Source organism: Cystoisospora suis (assembly GCF_002600585.1).
Source record: "Cystoisospora suis strain Wien I chromosome Unknown contig_2418, whole genome shotgun sequence".
NCBI classification, from domain to species: domain Eukaryota; phylum Apicomplexa; class Conoidasida; order Eucoccidiorida; family Sarcocystidae; genus Cystoisospora; species Cystoisospora suis.
Genome location: NW_027155217.1, coordinates 1,253 through 20,748, shown reverse-complemented (window position 1 = coordinate 20,748; position 19,496 = coordinate 1,253). Strand labels below are relative to the sequence as shown.

General features: G+C 54.2%; 3 protein-coding genes across 3 annotated transcripts; 2 read left to right on the top strand and 1 right to left on the bottom strand.

Annotated features, from left to right (window-relative positions):
- Positions 1-142: 142 nt before the first annotated feature.
- CSUI_005045 (wd-40 repeat protein) lies at positions 143-3,228 on the top strand. Its single transcript, XM_068065225.1, has 4 exons — positions 143-703; positions 1,267-1,396; positions 2,170-2,244; positions 2,658-3,228. The coding sequence occupies exons 1-4, from the start codon at positions 601-603 to the stop codon at positions 2,845-2,847; spliced, it is 498 nt and encodes a 165-aa protein (XP_067922796.1). The 5' UTR covers positions 143-600; the 3' UTR covers positions 2,848-3,228.
- A 1,695-nt stretch (positions 3,229-4,923) lies between these two features.
- CSUI_005044 (subtilisin sub4) lies at positions 4,924-11,483 on the top strand. Its single transcript, XM_068065224.1, has 8 exons — positions 4,924-7,161; positions 7,693-7,776; positions 8,139-8,273; positions 8,809-9,031; positions 9,216-9,364; positions 9,538-9,630; positions 9,895-10,011; positions 10,288-11,483. Exons 1-8 carry the CDS (start codon positions 5,367-5,369, stop codon positions 10,587-10,589), a joined length of 2,898 nt encoding a protein of 965 aa, XP_067922795.1. The 5' UTR covers positions 4,924-5,366; the 3' UTR covers positions 10,590-11,483.
- Positions 11,484-11,556: 73 nt separating this feature from the next.
- On the bottom strand, positions 11,557-19,258 carry CSUI_005043 (gtp-binding amine-terminal protein). Its single transcript, XM_068065223.1, has 6 exons — positions 17,603-19,258; positions 15,848-16,563; positions 14,796-15,105; positions 12,812-14,147; positions 12,255-12,430; positions 11,557-11,719 (listed from the first exon to the last, which is right to left on the bottom strand). The coding sequence occupies exons 1-5, from the start codon at positions 18,858-18,860 to the stop codon at positions 12,322-12,324; spliced, it is 3,729 nt and encodes a 1,242-aa protein (XP_067922794.1). The 5' UTR covers positions 18,861-19,258; the 3' UTR covers positions 11,557-11,719; positions 12,255-12,321.
- Between the last annotated feature and the right edge of the window lie 238 nt (positions 19,259-19,496).

The following is a 19,496-nucleotide window of genomic DNA, read 5'->3' as shown; positions in this document are numbered from 1 at the left end:
GCGGGCAAGAATTTGTCCCATGAGGGATCCAGTCAACATGAGATGCATCTGGATCGATATTCTCTTTCCCGCCCTCGGCCTATAGAGGAGAAGAACTCTCGTTCTCGGCTGTAAGCTAACCAGGCACGATACACGTCAAAAACAAACGCTTGTCAGTATTGGAGACATCGGACGTCCACGTTCAACGGAGCCACGCCAGCCTGTTCGCAAGAACATGTTTGCCGAAGACTGTGTTTCCTTCAGTTCCGAGTTGGAATTGCCGCGGTCAGAAAGCGGATGGCTGAGCAGGCCGCGCGGATGACGTGCACTCAAAATACTTGACATTTTCGTGTATCCGAGGGTCCCGCTGGTTTTCTTTCCCTCCAGAGGAGGCACACTTCTTTTCTACTTTCCACCAGTCTTTCCTTCACCTCTCTGTAAAGTTGAAGTGTCTTTTATGGCCGCGTAACACCGGATACTTGTCTCTATTTTTCGTCTTTCTCTCGCCAGCTCACAGACCCCAGGCGACTTAGAAGCTCAGAAGGCTAGGCGTGAGACACTTCTGCTCTTGAGAGGAAGAGAGGATCGCCGAGCTCCGTCTTACCCCCTCAGTTGTTAAAGATGTCGGGCCTCGTTCACAAAATGTTCTTCCCTGGCGTAGCGCCTTTTTTGCAGGCTAAGGCGCTTCAGATGCCCTTCCCCGAGAAGTTCAAAACCATTCTCGGTAGGAATGTGTTGACAGTCGCTGTCAGTGTGCTTGTCAATGGCAGTGCATGGTGAATGAAGGCAGTTGGCAGAACGCCGTGTGTCCAGGCTGTTCCTGTGGCTGGGAAAACCCGATGTGAGCCATCTTTTCTCCTAGGCTGTCAGTTTCCTGCAATTCTTCACCACAGGAAGTCCGATGGCGTTGTGCTGTTTTGGGTCGGTGCCCTTCTCTCACTGGACCGAATGCACCCGTGGTACTGCGATGTTTCCGTATTAGGCTTGCCAGCAAACATAAGGGGGCCTGACACATGCGCTCCAGAGAAGTCTCTCCATAACACCCTAAAGACCAGTCTACAAGTGTACAGACAGGGTGGCAAACAGTTTCCTGAAGAGACCGGGGACGACTGTTTCACCTCTTCAGCACTGTTCGCGAGTTCCAACAACCGCTTAGGAGTTTGGACAGAGCACAGATCCTGTCAGCATACCATCAATTTTCTGAGCTGTCCATGCCCTGCCAATGAGGCCCCACTTTTCTGTACGGCTTTTTATGTTCTGTCATTTCATTTGAATGTTTCTACGCAGCTCACCCCGCTGGTCCGTTCGCCATCCACTTCTGGGCGCCTGCCCTGAAGTGGGGGATTTGCATCGCGAACTTGGTAGATATGAAGAAGCAGAAGATCGAGAATACTTCCGTTCCCCAGCAGCTTGGTTCGTCTAAGAATTTTCCAAGCACCTGACGTACTTGTCTTGATAGACCTTTGGTGGGCTAGAGCAGTTGCCAGTCTGTATACAGCAGGTGCTTTGTCACGGTGTACAGCGAAGTAGTGCCTTGAGCAAGGTGCAAAAAACACTAGCGTTGAGTCTAAGATCAACACGCATGTCTTCGTGCCCAGCGGCTCCTTGTCAGATAACATGCAGGAGCTGCAGGTCCCCCCGATGTTTTTCACTCACCAGTCGCGAATTGCGACAGTCTGACTTGATTTATTTGAAGTACACGGTGCCCTAGTCCTTTCATAGTGGAACGGTCTACACAACGTCTGCCTCCTTTCTGTAGAGTAGTAACGACAAAATCATTTGAAGCCTCGGATAACGCCGGTCCATCCGGAGGTGCGGTCCTTGTTGGGCTAAGAGCTCAGAATGTGCTGCAGAAGCGATTGGCGGGATGGCTGCCCCGTTTTACCAACGTCTGCGCGATAGCCGTACAGATATAGTAGTGCCAAAGAGAAACTCCACGGCCTCATGTCACACTTAACAACGGCAGTCTCTTTGATGTACAGTGTGACCCTATTCCGACCGTAGACTGCGAGAGAGATGCATGAGACTTTACTTGTCCGGAAATAGTCCAGAGGAAGTGGTGAAAACTCTCGATGAAGAGATTTGCATGGACAGAGTGGCCGTATGCACTTCAGTGTGAAGCTACGCAGCTCCTCGCTTTCTTATCTTCTTGACGGGTCTCTTCTGCCGTGTCTTCGCCACGATTTGCAGCTGTTGCGGCAACAGGGCTGATCTGGTCTCGGTACAGCATGGTGATTACTCCGAAAAACTGGAGTTTGTTCTCAGGTACGATTAGACAGATGCCTTTCTTTATCCTGTTGCAGTTATTTTACTTTCCCGTGTGATGACCCATACGTCAGGAAAGTTAAAAGAAGATAATTTTCTATGCGTCAGACGCCAGTTCTGCCTTGGTATATCAGTCGCTTTTGTCTGAAGCACCGAATGCTGTCAAGCGCGTCCGATGAGCGTAGATTTCGCCACGGCTTTTCAGCAAAAAATCTCTCGTCAGGGAAGTGATCTTTCGCTGCCGGTGCACCACGGAGTTGCGCTGCAACACTGCTACCGCTTCAGTAGTGGAGGCCTGACACAGAAAGTGAGCGCTCTTCCTAGGTGTGATGCACTCGCGCTGGAGCTTACGCTCTGCGGCATGGAAGGGAAGCTGAGACCTGAAAACACGAGTGTCTGAATGCGCCTCACAGTCAACATGGCCATGGCCATCACGGGGACCATGCAGCTATACCGCGTCTTCACGTACCAGATGGCGGAGAAAGAAAAGCTGAGCCAGCTACCAGAGCCAAGCAACCCAGTGGGTCCAGCCAGTGTGAAGCGCGACGCCAAAGAGCAGGTTCAGCGCCGATGACTACAGCCGCCTCTCTTGCATGTGTGTGACTGCCCAACTCCTACGTCGTTCTGAAAGAATTACACTCTCGTACTTATGGCCGAGGTGTTGCATGCCTGAGCGCTGGCACAGACAGGTGCCCAGCGCTGTACTCGTCGTGTAAATCTTGCTCTTTGAGTGCCGCGCGGTACGAGATCAACAGCACTCGCTACCGCGTACATCTGCCAGTGAACTTCAAGAAGAGATGAGCACTCTGCATCTCAAGTATTTTCAGGAGTGAATGTCCTGAGTCGCATTTGGTTCCAGCTGGACAGCAGGCGACAGCGCGACCACCGGTAAATGAACATCAAAAAGAGTAGTGCAGAGCATGCGTGTTCTCGCGTATGACGAGAGCCGCCCAATATGCCCACATGACTGGATTTGTTTTGGCGTCAACTCATACCACCTTGTTGGTGTTCATAGCAGCGCACCGCGAGACACCGAGGCGCAGTTGCCCATTGCGGGGAACAGGTGGAGCCTTCTTTCCTGCGCTGGAGAAAATGCGTACTGAAGGCAATGGAAAAGGACGAAGGAGAACATCACTGGCGATGTACCGAACTAGCAGCGAACCTCGCAGCGAGTCACTTCCAGGGCACTCTTGAGTTCGCGGCTGCGGGTGTCAAAAAACATATTCTCCCCTCGTAGTGGCCAGTTAAGCATGTCGAACCAACCAGCAGAACTCGCAGGAGCTGCATGACAGTCCATCCAGCTCGACGTGAGTGAAGTGGACGCGGGTCTGTCGAGGCGCCGCTCCTGTCCACTTTGTGGTAGCCGGGTGGCACAAAACAACTGATGTGCCCTGTTCGATCGCTAGGGCCTCTTGCCAGGCTTCCTCACAACCTACGGAGGCGTACTGTTTGCAGCCAACGACACTGAAGACGCTTCTCCCGGTGCCACCCTGTTCTTCCTCAAACAGGGTTCCCTTACACTCTTGGTTGCCCGAGAAACAGATATGCTGATGGGGTTCGAACGAGGAGGCTCAGTTTCTGCACGCCCTGTAGTACCGGAAGGCACTTTAAGCGGAGTATCAATACCCGCAGGATTGTCTGCATTAAGTGTCGTCGTATCAAGCCAATACTTAAAAAATATGAATATGATCTCAGCTAGTAATTGTTTTGAGGTACCGTCTCGGCTGTCTTCCGACTAGAGAAAAGCACTTGCCGTAGTTATTCCTGCCAGCCGTGTGCCTCTAGGGGGACAGTCGAGCAGCGATTCCTATTCTTGGTATTTGCGCGTCCATGTCGGTGGCACGGACCAGGCTGAGCTAATGGGGGGTAGTTCCTCGCCATTTAGACACAAGAGGTCGACTCTTCGCTGAAACTAGAGAAATTCACTTGGAAATCAGCTGTATCCGAGCCACCCACGTATCGGCTCTAAAACGTGCGTTCTCAACATGCGGTGTGTTCACGGTTTCATGAACTTGTGGTGCGTCTCTAGAGGAGAGTCACGACGTAGTGCAAGGGTTTCGTTCTCGCTGGCTGCGCCTACGCTGGAAAGACGGCAAACTGCAGGACACGCCCGCGAGACACGAAGATAGTGGCCGACTTCTTCGGGTCTCTAACCAAAACACCGGGCACGGGAAACCGTCTCCGAACTGAGAGCCACACTAACGGCACCGGTACCGCGGACCGTCTGCGTAGCGAGCTTGAAACTTCGGGAACGTACTGCTATCAAGCCAGAAAACAGACCAGCTTCTTGGCTGATGTTCCTCTCGCACGCGGTGACCTTTTGGACATGTGGAATGGCTTCGATACTCAAAGAAATTGCTCACTGTATCCGCCGAATATCTGAGCACCTTCACGAGCTCTCTATTCTTAGGCCCAAGCGGGCCTAGCGAGCACCGGACATCGCCTTTGTCAAGTGACGAGGCACCAGTCGTCGTACTGAGGACAGAAAGTGGCTAGAGTGGCTGTATGGGAGTCAACCGGCAGCTTCGAACTGAAATGGCTGCCAGCTGTGCTTCGGCGCGACGGCAACAGCTGCCACCACAAGTCTCACCGCTGAGGCGTCTATCGTCTTGCGTCTTTTTGACTGACATCCAATCAGTAGACTGACATGTATACAACGAGCAGCCAGTGAGCCCACATCGGCACACACTGTCTGTCCGCCCACTTGTTTTTCTTTTTTTGCGACTCAGACCGGCCAGGCCTTTTTTGAACTCTCCTTGAAGTAAGCAGGTTTAAGGCTTTGTCGCTCTCGTAGGAGAGCTGTACACATTCTGTATACCCATCGATGGCAATGTTCACGGTCCCGACTGGAGCTGTAACAAACTACCCACACACTTCCTGTTTCCTGCCGCAGGCAGCATGACGCGAACTTCTCTACCGGAGACCGCCGTCGGATTCGCGTGTGCCAGCAAAACAAGCTGCGTGTGACTAAGTCGCAACAAGCTGTATATTGGCGCTTCGGCTCACGTTTGGGTCTTGAGATTTACGGCAAGCAATCGTTGCTGTGTGGCGTTGCTACTGAAAGTTCAGTTTGGGCTTCAAAGGTGAAGCCTGGAAAGGGCGTCACAAGTGGAGCACCCAGCATGGAGTTGTCTACTTTTGAACGTTACCGTCTCTCGGGAACTCCAGGGAGACCATCACCGCTTCCGCTGAACTACTTTTTCCTTGTAGTTGCCGCTGCACAAGTCTTTTGTTCTCTCGGCTGCATCGGCATTTCAGTTGCAGGAGAGGCGTGGCCGATTTTGCTTCGTCAGCCCTTTCACGCGGGGCGGTCGGAGAGCGTCAAACTGCCAATGAGCGTGCAGAGTGAGCTGACGGATGCGTCGATAGAGGCCATTGAAGCAGCCAGCCGCGGAATTGCACGCGAAGTGAAAAGGCAGTCGCAGGACAAGGCAACAGCCTCCCAATTAGCCACGGAGGAAGCGAGTCCAGATTCGGCAGCGAAAAAGGAACCAACGAAGATAGGGGGGCGACTGATTGTGGGGTTGACGGAGATCACGTTTCCGCATGGAGAAGGTCAGGCTCTTGAACCGTCTGGTAACTCGGCTTCTCCCCATGGCCTAGCAGAGCCGGGAGAGGTAACGGGTTTTATGATTACCCCAGATGCAAGTGAGGCAGCAAGGGGCACCATCGACCACGATACGGCGGTCAAAGAGGCTCAAGAGCGCTTGCAAACTGACAAGCTACAGGCTCTAGGCATCTTGAAGGAAGTGAAGGTGCTCGAAAATGTCGGCTTAGTGGTGCTCGAGCTGGAAGATGAGCTCACTGAAGATGCCATCCGCGAGACCGTGAAAACGCTCTGGCAGCGAAACCCATCGACCTGGCTCATCGAATCAGACAGCGAGATAACGTTTAGAGGTCGGGATGAGTTTGAGAGGGGAGAGGTCACGGTTGTCGCTGACTACACCGGGCAAGTAGAAGATTCGTCAGCGCGTGAGGGTGAGAATGAAGACAGAGACAAGGTCACCAACGATATGTCAGAGGTTCCTCCGCAGGATGAGACAGAGGAGAGTGACGCGGAAGGACAGCAGGAGCATCACAAGGAACCAGATGAGGGCATTGCAGGCGTGAACAAGGAAAGTGCCGAGGGCGGTCTTCGTACCAAGCATAGCACTGAGAGCCCCAAAGAAACGAGTGAAAGCCCGCGAGAAGGTTCGTCGCTCGGGCCCAATCAGGAGCCAAGCTCGGTTGACCAAATGCAAGGGCAAGGCAGAAGCCGGCACGCCCACCTGCCTCCACAACCGGAGCGAGGTCCTGCAGAGGAAGCCAGCCCACTGGAAAGGGAGGCCAGCACAGGCATGTCACAGAAGAAGAGCAACGCCTCTTTTGTTGTGCCAGCAACCCCAGACGGAATTCTAAAACCGGCAACCGGCATCGTCCCTGTTAAACTATACGACGCAGCGGATGCTGCTGTCCGGGAGTCTCTCGTGGAGGCAAGCCATAATGTTGGTCCTCTGCGGTCAGCCATCTTATGTTCCTATGCCGATCCCGGGATCGCAGGTCCAGAAAGTGCCACCAGCGAGGGCCGGAGCCACAGCTCGAGACTAACTAAAGGCACTGCAACGCGTTCATCGAGAAACATGTCCACTTCCAACAAGACACGACAGCTCGGGCGCATGCCGAATGACAGTCTTTTCAGCAGGCAGTGGGCGTACCACGAACCTCAGGTCCATGTCCGGGCAATCGAGGCATGGAACAAGGTGTACAGCCACCGACTATCTCGGGCAGTTGAGCTAGGAGACGGACAACACGAGGACGGGAACCCGTCGCGAGCCGTCCGTGGGAAGCCAGACAGAGACGACAGGTCAGGGAAGGACTCGAGGACACACCATACAAAGCCGGCCCAGGAGCCCGTCATCGTTGCCGTCATCGATACGGGTAGGCGAAGGAACGGTGGTGGGAACTGGGAAGGCGAACAGCAGAGACACTAAAAGCGTGCAGCCTTCCCTACAAGGGTTCGTACGTTTCAGCGTCGTTTGCGCAGTGCCGCTCAACTTGCTTCGGGAAGTCAAGAGCGGCCTACTTGGCCTTGGCACAGCGCAACTGCCCTAACGAGCTGAGGTGGCCTATCGCCTTGTAGCCTGCACAGCATCATCCTCTTGCGCTTTTTTAACCTTTTCGCCCCATGTGGATTAGAAGTAACATATTGGTGTATTCACGAGACGGAAGGCCATCTCTTCCGCACAACGGACACAGCGCCAAGCGTGTAGAGCACAGGGAGTACTGTTGTCCATGTGGCGGTTTACAGCGTGACTTAGACCGAAGATGCAGTTGAATGCCTTGCAAGCTTTGTATCTCCGGGTACGCATCACCCGCGTTATGGTGTCATAACGATTGACGACAGGCTGGTCTGCCGTGTTCAGTCAATCGCTCCAAGTCGACAGTCGCCTGTTTTTCATGCACGCTCAGGTGTGGACTATAACCATGAAGACCTCCGAGAGCAGATGTGGCGCAACACAGGAGAAATTCCAAACAACGGCATCGACGACGACGGTAGGTACTTGCTGAGGAAGCTGCAGCTTCCCGCACAAGAAGTGTGCACGATGTATGTAGGGCCGCCACCGTAGTTGGTATCAGAAGCACGATACAAGCAGAGCCGTGTTGGACCGTCGATCAGCAACCGCGGGGGGCTGTAGGAGCATTCATACGTCATGCAGCATCTTAGTAGATACACTCTTTATAGCATTTATCTACAGCTACGGGAACTGTTGGTGCGAGTTCGCTGAATCCAAGAGTGCCGAATCCGACTACGGAGACAGGCTTGGCGCGTCGGAGGGCGCGGCTCCTGCGCGAAATCCCGAAGAGCCGGATTCCTTCAAAGCCAACTGAGCAAATTTCGGTGCACTTTCTCGCAGGTAATGGCTACGTGGATGACTATCGGGGCTACGATTTCGAGGGAAAGACAAGTGATCCCATGGATGCCAACGGTCACGGCACGCACGTTGCCGGCATTATCGGTGCCGCGGCGAACAACAGGAGAGGCATCGCAGGTAAGAACGTCAGGGCTTCTAGCTCGCTCACTCCCCACTTGGGCGCCTCGCAGAAGAACCTGGGGCCTCGAGTACTGATAACTTACCTGTATTTTTCCGCCACCTCGAAGAGAAGGGAACGCAGTTCCACTGTGTAGTCCGATCTGCAGATCATCTGGTTAGGCCCTGCAATAACAGTCTGGACAGCAGGCTGGCGACTTCTTGAACTGAAGGCTGAGTACACCAACCACAGCGATACAGTCTCATTCAGGAATTGTCCTTGCCGGTGGAAAGGCTTGCTACCGGCAGTTCCGCTGGAATCGGACACCTGCACTCTAATGATGCCTGGGTGTCCGCTGCAAATCCGCAGTCGGCCACCCACACTCCGGCAGCTGACATTGTCTTGCCCTTGTGTGGTTCTTCCCGACACTACTGTTCGATCAACGCAGAATACGGGAGTTAGAATACTCTGATGGGCCCCAGGAGCGACTCAATCAGTAGATCGTCCGCATTCTAGCTTGTGGAACTGCTCCTTGCGTTTTTTTGCGTTCCTTAGGCGTGAACTGGGAGGTCAAGCTCATGCCTCTCAAGTTCGTTTCACGAAGTAGTGCTGCTGCGGAAGCAATCGACTATTCCTTGCGCATGGGGGCCAAAATCAGTACAAACAGTTGGGGTTACACAACCCCGTCAGAGGGTTTAAGACTAGCTGTGGGACGCACCGCAGAGAAAGGACAGCTCTTCGTGGCCGCGGTGGACAATGCCGGAAAAGATAACAGCTAGTGAGGTCTCCGCACATGTTTTTGATCTTCCGATACCTCTAGTTTTAGTTGACAGGCGACAAAACGTGCTCAACAACTCCAGCTCCTCAAGCTCCTTGGTTGTGAGTCCTACAGACCCTGAACAGACAGCCGGCGGCCGCTGCATCGGGTCTCGGGCCCGTAGTGGTTCTCCGTTTGTGTGCAGCGAGAGTGATTATCCTCCCAACTGGGGCTATGATAGGCGGAAGTCCACAGGTCTTCGCAATCTCCTAAGAGTGGCAAACTTGGCGCCGCGGGGAGTTGTAGCTCCCTCTTCCAACTGGGGCCCATACAACGTTGACATCGCTGCTCCAGGTGATGAACGAGATCGGAGAAAGATGCTACCAGTTAGCCCGTGTTGCCAAGCCCAGGACACAGCGAGAGACTGTGGTGTAGGAGAATAGTACTTGTTGTTCCTTCGCTGTTCCAGCTTGGGGTGAGAATATGCCAACGTGGACCAGGCCTCCGGCTCTGCGTAATCTGTTCAGGCACGGATATAATCAGCACCATTCCAACTTCCAAGTTTCCGGAAGGATACGGGTATAAAACTGGCACCTCCATGGCTACTCCTCTCGTCGCAGGTAGGACAGCCAGTCCCCCGATTTCCTAGAAGCGGGGACAGACACAAAGAGAACGCTTTGTGTTTTCCTGTCCCTGTGACGAAGACCTCACATCCCGGGAGAGCCAGGGGACCCCGGCTACCTGGGTGGGTTGCTACGTACATCCTCCTGGAGTGAGCCCTTCTTGTTGAACAATATTCAATAAGGAACGATAGTTTCAAACTGTGCTCGCGATCCTCTAGTCCAGTGAATCATGCCTACACTCAATTGTGCACCGGCTTTCAGGAATTGCCGCGATGGTTTGGTCCGTGCGACCCGACATGAGTGCCGCTGATGTGCGGGAGTGCATCATTAGGACAGCTACGAAGATGCGATCCCTCGATAACCGAGTTCTGGCAGCAGGTAAACCTAAACGACTTTCTGCATCCACCTGTCGGCGTATCTTTGCGGGGGAATCTCCTTGTCTGGGGCAAGCGAGTCGTCGGGAGAATACCAGTGCCCATACCAGTGTGGCTCACTCCCTTCTCGGAAAGGAGCTGCTCTCCCCCTCTCCAGTGGCCCTGTTTTCTCTCGCAGTTTGCGGATGCAGTTCGCCTTTTGCTTAGCTCGCCACGAGCCCAATCAGCTGCCGCGCCACTCACTGCGCTGTCTGGGGGGTATTGCTGATTCAACGCTCAGGAACAGTCAACGCGTACGGGGCCGTCTTAGACGCCTTGGGCGAGCCGCTCCCTCCGTCCACGTACCAGGAGCCTCACGAAAGCCGCCCGCAGCTACCGGGATCTGCCGCCAACGCCGTCATGTCATTCTTCGGGGGCGGTCCTTCCGTCACCTCGACGGCTGAAGAACTGATGCCAGCCGATCTGCCAGTCCCCATGGAGACGCCTAGCGCCCCACAACCGAATCCACTGTTCGGCTTAGATAGCATCGTTAGTGGAATGACGCAGCTTCTGAGCCCGTTCAACAGACTTTTCTCGTTCTAGTCGAGGAAGTTCGACCGGCTCGGGGTTACGAAAGTGCTCTGAGGTCGCGTCATCACGCACTTTGGCGCAGGCACCGAGTGAGAAACACGGGAATGGTCGAGCGAACCCTTGCAGGGGACACCGCCTCGAGCAGCACACGGTCGCAAAGCGTTCCATCAGTTGAGACGGCAAGGGTTTCTTGAGAGTATCGTCGGGAAGACTGCGCAGGCGCGCACGGGAAAAAGAAGACCTGCCAACTGATGGCGCGATCGACTTTTTGCAATCGGACCAGATCCTGAGCACGTCTACGAGGTGTGCGGTTGGGAAGTAGGCGGTGACTATGCGCTCGAAAGAAAAAAGCAGCACATCGTTGTTGCACTTCTTTCGCGCCTACGTACCTCCCCAGTGTCCTGGGGCAGAGGAGCATCAGAGCCGTATTTCGCATTCTCGCGTTTCAGCTATCCTGGCGTCCGCCTTCCTCGAGCGGACTTCAGGAGTATCGCCGGCTGCATAAATGGCACCAGGCCCGTGTGAGCGTGTGAGACGGCAGGTGTCCGGGAAAGGAGAGAGACGATAAGAAAGCGGGAAGATGTGGGTTACGCCCCTTGAGGGGGTTATGAGGCTGAAACAGGTTTTCAAGAATGACGGCGGCCCGCCTTGACAGGTAATAAGGAATAGCGCAACCGGTGTAACAGGTTTTCCGGTATGACAGAGCGTCGCCGTAACAGGTTTTCAGGAATGTTCGGGTCCTGACTTGCAAGGTTGTGGATCGTTCCATCTACTGGAACGACCCCCTTTACGTTTCCGTGCCAACAGGCACCAGCAGTTCGTGAGGCAAGTGAACAAGACAGGTTTTTGTGTCAAACTTTTGCACGTAACAGCGCAAAAATAAGCGGACTGCAGTTTTGACCAGAGACGACAGCGGGTCCAACCACCCGCAGATGAAAACGTGGTTCACTCCGTCGTGACTTCGACCCTTGCAGTCCTGTCCGCACTCCGGTCCTGGCGACACAAGCAACTCCCTAGCACCGGAAAAGAAGTCACTACTCACGACAGAAGTGTCCGCAAAGTTGAAAGGCAGAAACAGAACTACGACTGTTTCTGGAGCCCTCCTGTCGCTGATGACGCAGCGTGCTTTGGTCCGGATGGCTCTACAAACGATCGGACAGAAAAAAAGAGCCGGAAATGACAACTGGTCACCAACCAGTCTCGACCCCGAGCACGCAGTTGCCTTTCTGAGTGGCAACTGGTCTAATTTTCTTTCGGAATACCAGGGCGTTGCCAGTACCCGTCTCCGGATCAGGCATACACTCCCTGTACGATCCGCCAGTGACAGCCCGGCCACTGCCCGCTCTCCTGGAAGATCGTAGCCATCCATTTACGGAGCGAAGCTGTCGCCCTCGTGCTGCTTCTCAGGGTTCTAATAGCACCACGGCGGTAGGCTACAAGGCTGCGACACAGCTTGGCTCCAGCGGGGTCAGCCCAAGAACGGCAGCACTATCCACCTCACTAACCTGAGTAGCTAGAAAGTTAGAAGCAACCTGAGCCTCAAACGCAATAACTACCTTCTGCTCCAGTCACAGCGGATACCCTTCCACTGCTCTCACTCACCCCTTCGCCCTACACAGTACTAGCCGGGTTGTCCGTTTTCATTTCCTCTCACGTGTACAGTCTTCTTTCCCTTACCTGAAACGGGCAGCCGAACTTGCTTTCGCTCCGGTGGCGCTCCGTCAATGATTGATTTAGACTGTCTTCATTTGCCGACACAAAACGAGCTGAAAAGAAGATCCAGGATCGCTTCCATGTTCGCACCGGCCCTCCCATCTCCGGTGAGGCGCTGTTGGATCCACCGGAGTGCCTCTCTGCAAACACGGTTGAAGGTCACGGTGCAGAAGTTGCACACAATGAAGGCCTTGCGGCAGGTAGCAGGTCACGCACGAAGAGTATGCCTAGCTGGCTGGCCAGCTGATTTCGGTCTCTCGTCGTCCCCACAAAAACTTTCTAGCACCACGGGCAAAACCTGCGCACCGTGATCCGGTTAATACTGTATACCCCGCGAACACGCAGGTGTGTACCATATACGTGACCTGCATAACTATAGATCGAGACACGCTTAGCACGCCTGCCAACCGCGACGCGGGTCCCTGCCATAACTGACGGATCTAGAATCAAGCAGCTTTCTCTGGTGCGCTGTGTACGACGAATGGCATCCGGCGTTCGTCATCGGTCTGCCTTGTCCATACCTCAAATCCTCTGCCCTCTCTTCCTCCGTTTGGCGACCTCGAGCGTTCTCCAGTATCTTGACAAGCTCACGGAGAGCTTCCACAAGACGCCGGCTACCCCAGAATGATCCGCCATCGTATACTCCCCCCTCTGCAGCAGCTCCCTCTTCTGGAGAGGTCTTTGTGTACCCGCCGCCATCGCTAGAGCCCGTGTGGTCTGCGCTCTCGGACGGGGGCGGTGCCCCGCAACTGTAAGAAAAATTCCGCTCAAGCAGTGTCCGCCCTGCGTTTGTCACGAGCCTCTGGAAAAGCGGCACGTTCCACTTTTCCTTGGCTGAAGTGGGCAGCACTAGAAGATGACCACTGGTCTCCTTTTGCAACATTGGCGAGTCCACGCCACGGTCGCTTTCACCGGGAGTTGGCGTTGTCTGCAGTCGAGTTTCGTGTGAGTCAACATCCGTACTTTCGCCTTCGCCTGCGTCAGCTCCCAGCATAGCGTTAGACCCGGATGTGTACTTCTCTCTGCTTCGGAATCCTCCACTTCTAGTCTTGTTGTCTCGAGGATGATGAGAACACAGGCCTTGTAAGGCTGGCCAAAACCGGCGGGGCACCTCGTCCTTCACCGCTCGATGCAGCTGAAGAAGAAGCTCTTCAAGTGCGGGAGGTGACCGGCGCCCGCTGAGAGACAAGGAGGCTCCACAGTCACCCGTGTTCGTCAAGGGTAGTTTCCGTTTTTTCCTATGTTCGCGCGAATCCTTCCTGTTTGGCCCGCTGACAAAGATATCTGCCTTGTTGAGGAGGACAAAAATTCGTTTGATTTGACAGCCGAGTTCACTACCCTCTGAATTTTCCTTCTCCGCCTCGAGTGACCTCGCCAGCGTTCGAAGAAAACGACGGGAATTCTCCACTGTTTGTTCAAGGCTGTCGGTTGCTTCCAGTACCACCACGAGTACGTCTGCTTTGCAGGCTGCACGAACAGCACGTCGAATGCCTTCTTGCTCTACCGTGTCAATATCGACTTGTTTCTCGGTCTCAAAGACTGCGCTATTGTCTTCCGTCTGACATAATTGATCTCCACACAAGGCAGAGTTCTCAGAATTGCGACGTCTATCTTCAGAGAAGTCGTCTTGAGAACGACCTCTTCCGGAAGACTCTTGCAGAACATGGGTCTGCGAGGCATCGGGCCTGGCGAAGAGACCCGCTCTTGGAGTAGGACGTAGACCCGCTGTGTCACTCAATACTACATTGTAACCCTGAAGCTGCAGGGCAGCTGTCAGGACATCCCGAGTCGTGCCCATCCGCGGAGACACGATGGCCGCATCTCGACCCAGCAGAGAGTTGAACAACGTGCTTTTACCTAAAGCAACGCAACATCAGACGAAGGGAAGCTGAGCTTGGCAAGGACATATCATATCCAGCATGGGCTAACCAAAGAGGTCGGAGATCAGCGCGTGAGACCCCGGACAACGGAGACCGCTACGAAATGTCACCAGCACGAGCAAAGAAAGGACGTTATGAGACGAAATGAAAGAAGCTCGCGTTGAAAAGAAAAAACTTGGGCACCTAGTTAAGCCGTTCTTAATCGCAGTCTACACACACATGCGAACGACACACAGCAGACACTTCTTGAAGGGGGGGGGTGGAATGACACTCTTCAAAACAGTGATCTAGCAGAACAACTGACAACCGCCTACTGACATAGAGCTGGACCCAGTTTCTAACCGTAACAGTCTGTCCGAGAATTGCGAACTGTTGGTGGCTCACAACTCCGCAGAAAACCAGACGGTATTTTCCCAGCTCAGCGACATACCGCGCGTGGGTACTATCGCACTTGATGCTCCGTCTGTCAGGGTCCCCTCAGCTACTCTTGCTAGTCTCCGCACTTCGCTTCGCCCCTCACTAGAGCTGAGTTATTGCCGTTCATCTGCGGTCCGCCTCGGGAGCGATAAACGGCTTGGACAGTAGAAAAAGAACCCGGCGGTGATACCAGGAGCTCCTCTTTTACCTGCGTTGGGAGGTCCTACGAAGACAACTTGCAAGCCATTCATAGCGAGCTGTTCACTCTCACCAAGCGCCAGCTGTACACGCGCTTGATAGAGCACCTCCCGCACAAGTTCTTGAGCTCTACGAACTCCCTCATCCGACGCAGCTTCGGCGTCGACTTCTTGGTCGTCGTCTCCTATCTGGAGAGCTGCCTCCGAAAGCGCTAGAGCTTCTTGTAACATCCTCTGCCATCTCTCAAGCTGCTCTTGTAAGTGCTGAGGGTGCGCACGGAGACGCTGAAGAGCCAGACGGTGTTGCGTAACGCTGTCAGCCTAGAGCGGAGACAAAGGCAGTGAGATACCAGCACTTTATGATGATCACGATAGCCGGGAGAATTATGTCCTTTCAGCGTCGCCGACGAGGACAAAAAAAAAACACGGGAACTCTGATTGCTTCGACTTGACTGAGGAGTCCAACAACATCTTCCTGACAGTAGCGCATCGCTTCAAGAGCAGGTAGGGTATAACGGAAACAGTGACTATGGCTCCTCTATACGTTTACGGCCGCAGCCACTGGCTACGGAGGTTTCTCTAACGTCCTTCGTTTCAGTCCTGCAAGGGTGTAGCTGTTTTAACATCTCCTGGGATGCCGCGCAGGTGACCGGTCAATTTACAAGACCACTCTCACTTTTTCGAATACTCTCGTCTTCTGCAAAACACAGGACGTCCCCTCGTAATCTGAGTACAGTGAATGTGCCCCTTTCGACACTCAAGCAACTATGTGAAGAGAGAGGCTTCACAAGGCTGCCTCTGTGCTAGATGGAGATGAGCCCAGTTGCAGTACACTCAGCCAAGGAAACACACAGGATGGGCTTGAAACTAGCGATCTCGGCTATCTTCATCTGGTTGGCTGTGGAGATCGTGAGACTGTACCCAAACCTTGGCACTCAACTGAATTACGCCTCTGCGGAAGTCCCTTTGCCTGCGCTGTTGAATCTGTCGGTTACGGCTACATCAGTACGGCTTTCTTCACGGTCTTCAGTCTGCATGGGATAACTCCAGATAGTGAACTAACTTGGACGATATCCGCCAGAGCTTCTAACTGTTCGGTGTTCTTCAGCTTCCCATTCAAAAACGCCCGAAGTGCGAATTCTCCCGCCTCAGCAGGCCGGAACCTTCCCTCGCCGAACTCCCGCTGCAAACCGCAGTAAGGGTCCTCATATCTACGCTGCTGAGACACCAGAGAAGCATTCTTTGAAGGGACCGAGTTCCTGAGAAATGTAGTGCTCTTCGTATCCTTCCGAGGGGCAGGATGTACGACCTTCTCAGACTGCATTCTGTTCCACACGTCGCGGAGGGTCCGGGTTAAGATAGCTGTCTTGTTCGTGTCCCGACATCCCGCTTCTCCGGTCCACCCGGACGCGTCAGAATTCTTCCAGACGACTTCTGAAGTATGCGTCGGCAGGGAGAAACTCATGCTGCTCTGCTTGTACCGCTCTTGCAAATTATCAGCTACACAACCGGGATCCCCTCCTGGGCAATGCTCTTGATTTCTATCCGGGCCTTCTCTCCCGACTCCTCCCTGCTCCATGAACTTTCCAGGAGAAGTATCTTCCGAGAGAGAAGAACTAGCGATTCTCTGTCGGGAAGAGAACTCGGTGGGCGGATGGTAAACCTCTTCTTCAGGGAGAGCCGGGAATCTGAGGACTGGTTCCAGGCTCTGGAAAAAACTCAGCATGGCTTGGATAGAGGCGCGGCTGCCGTGGGAGTGGATCTCTACCATATGTTCACCTGAGAAATGAATTCACAGCATTATGTTCGGTATAGAAAGATGCCCCGTATGTGCACTCAATGCAGCCGATACAGGTTGCTACGCGGCTGACCTGTACTGAGAAAAGATAAAAGATGCCAGGTGCTGAGGCCGAAGTGTTACGTGGGCCCACACGTAAGCTCCGCAAGAGGGAAACACTTGCTCGCAGGTTCGCTTAAAACCTCAACAGCAGGCAAAGAAAGCATCTTCTTAGCAAAGGAGACTGTCTATACTCAGCACTGCATCGACACACGAGGTACTCGGCAAACAGTACCTCTCTCCTGAGCACCGGTCGCGCGTCCGAGACCGTGAGGGATGGCCGCGAACTCATACTGACTTCGGAAAGTGACGCAGGCGAGGCTTTCTTTGTCGTGTGTCTCCCGCAGTGGCTGTACCCTCAGACGGGCATTCACGAGTCACATTGGCTAAAGGGGCAATTCTCCATCAGTTTTTCCCTTCTCGTGGAGTGGCATAGATTGGAGGCCCAATCTGACACTCGAGGGGGGGAGAACTGTGCGCACGGTCAGTACGACAGCCACGAAAACCACAAAGTTCTTCGACACCCTGAGAATCGAAGTCGTAAGTGTGAACCACGCCTGTGTAGCACAGCGCTGTCAAAATAGAAAGTCTGGCGTGTCACAAAAAAGCCCCAATTCGGTGAAGACCGTAGGCAGCCACTTTCGCCACATGATGATCTGCTTCGTAGGGACGAACAAGCGTTTCCCGACCCTACATAACAGCTTACTAGTGACGGCAACAGGGGAAGCCATTACAGTCACCAGTGTAGTAACATTGATTTTGTGCCGCAGCGTCTGGAGCTTCACACAATGCAGAAGACACTGACCAGACAAGGGAAGCGGCTACGAATACTCCCGATCTCGTAGACATGCGAAAAGGAATGAAACACAACTGCGTCTTCCCGGGCCAGGAATACTTCTTTCACACACGGACAGACTGTATGCTCGGTTGCCGCGGCACCGTGCTCGGTTTCTGCAGTAGATAGACATGCTGAGAGCGGACCTGTGAAGGAGCGAGGTGCGTCGAAACGCAGGACAAGAGCGTCGTCAAGCGGAACAGGTCGGTCAGCTGAAAAGCAGTCCCAGGCGGCCCAGAACGTCGCTTTGCGTTCTTCAGGAAGAGGCCGTAATGAAAGGAGTGGGGGTGTCTCTCTGAAGTTCTCTGCTGATTCTCTTCTGGCCTCCTGGCTTTGGTCGTCCTGCCGTTTCTTTGTATGGCCGGCCGTGTCCCTGGCGAAGTGCTCTGACTCCTCGCCAGTCCTTCTTTGTGGCGTTTCTTTTCTTGGACGCGCCATAAACAGCCTCAAGACCAGGTGAGCCATTGGGCCAGAGATCCTCCATACCGCCACAGCCGCAGGAGCAAAGGGTGCGCCGAGCCCCACACTGCTCAAAGCATAGATTGTGTCACGACCTCCTCCGCAGTCTCGCTGAAAGTTATTTCCTGCGGATCTCTCGCTTCGACCATCATGAATCTCTTGTAAGCGACAAGCACTAACATGCGCTGCGTCTCGATAGTCCTTGTGTCGGGGATAACACCTGTGAAATCTCCCGGCACCCCTTCCTAGCTGTGTGTCACGATAACCCGCTGAGTCGGAGGTGTCGCCCGCGGCAAGAGCGGTCGGTTGTGTGAAATTGTCACGCGAGGCCCGAGCCCATCCCCTTCGCACTTCGCCGATCTGCTGCTGCCGCTGCCACCCTGGTCGCGCGGGAAAGCACCCCCACTTACACCTGTGCCGTTGACCCCATGCGGAGAACCTACTAACAAAGGCAGGCGCAAGCCAGGGCGGTCTTTTATGTGCTAGGTGCTGTGGAGCTTCTTGCTGCAGAGAGGATGGAGCGAAAAAGGCTGAGAACCGTGCGGTCCGGGTCCGGGGCTGCGGACGGCCCCAACGCCCTCCAGCATGTGCCGGCGGACTTCGACAGCCGGTTAAAAAGGTGTACACCTTCCCGAGCAGATGTGGTGTGTTCAGCCGTGTCGGAGTGCGTCGGGTCAACGGTGTACACAGAAGCAAGTACCTGTGAGAAAGTGAAGCTCGGCAGGAGCCAGCGAAAAGCAGTCCCACAGGGACAAGGTTTGGAGAATCTCGAGCATCATTTGTAAATCTGGCGAACCGAGAAATAATATGCGACACATCTGCAACCCCACGCGAGACACTTGCAATCGGCCGGCCCGCACATACGACACGCCACACCTCCAGGTACGGAAAGGAAAGAAAGATGATCGGCAGAGACAAGGTGAAAGCGAGGTTCATCACGGTCATGCAGTGGGCCGTTTCTAAAGGTCGGACCCGTACTCACTAATAGCAGTGCAGCAGTCTAGCTTGCACCGCGTTTTCTCTCGCCTGTCCGCCGGGGTCCGTAGCATTTAATGTTCTTAGGACGCAGAAAGCCCAGGCGGCGTATTATTGTGCTAACTTATTCTGTCGCAGAAGATTGGCGCCGGTGGAATGATAGCAAAAGAACACTGTGTTCTCCAGAACTCTCAGAATCTGCTCCTCGTGGTCTCGTCACTGCCCTTGAGCTGTGTGTGACATCGACTCGGTCGCGATGGGAAAAACACAGGTAAGTCCGCGACAGGATACCAAAGTGACAAACGCCGACATTCTCCGGCCAGCCCTAACAGTAGTCCAGCTTTCACTGACTACCTTTTCTGTTTACTCTGTGATGTTCAAGCACTTTCCTGTCCCACCTGTCACTTTCACGTGGCTCGCGGCACTCAGAGTGTGCTGCCCGGTGCATGTGCAAAGGTGGCCACAGCCAACCACTGCAACACGCCTTTCTCATTGACTCCCGGGCGGCCGGGTGCGAAGCTCAAGTCACCCCAGCTGCCGCTCTTCAGAAGGTGGCGACTGGCGGTGCCTGCACGGTATTACCGGTGGAAGCCCAGGCGCGCATAC

Bases quoted from the DNA above. Each gene is read 5' to 3' on its own strand.
- CSUI_005043 (XM_068065223.1), bottom strand. From the start codon at position 18,860: ATGACCGTGATGAACCTCGCTTTCACCTTGTCTCTGCCGATCATCTTT. The intron at 15,106-15,847 runs GTTAGTTCACTA...TCTCCGCTCTAG, and splicing joins CTCTGGCGGATATCGTCCAA to GCTGACAGCGTTACGCAACA. The intron at 12,431-12,811 runs GTATGGACAAGG...CCGTGTTTGCAG, and splicing joins GAGAGGGCAGAGGATTTGAG to AGAGGCACTCCGGTGGATCC.
- CSUI_005045 (XM_068065225.1), top strand. From the start codon at position 601: ATGTCGGGCCTCGTTCACAAAATGTTCTTCCCTGGCGTAGCGCCTTTT. The intron at 704-1,266 runs GTAGGAATGTGT...GTTTCTACGCAG, and splicing joins GAAGTTCAAAACCATTCTCG to CTCACCCCGCTGGTCCGTTC. The intron at 2,245-2,657 runs GTACGATTAGAC...TGCGCCTCACAG, and splicing joins AAACTGGAGTTTGTTCTCAG to TCAACATGGCCATGGCCATC.
- CSUI_005044 (XM_068065224.1), top strand. From the start codon at position 5,367: ATGGAGTTGTCTACTTTTGAACGTTACCGTCTCTCGGGAACTCCAGGG. The intron at 9,365-9,537 runs GTGATGAACGAG...TAATCTGTTCAG, and splicing joins CGTTGACATCGCTGCTCCAG to GCACGGATATAATCAGCACC. The intron at 10,012-10,287 runs GTAAACCTAAAC...TTCAACGCTCAG, and splicing joins TAACCGAGTTCTGGCAGCAG to GAACAGTCAACGCGTACGGG.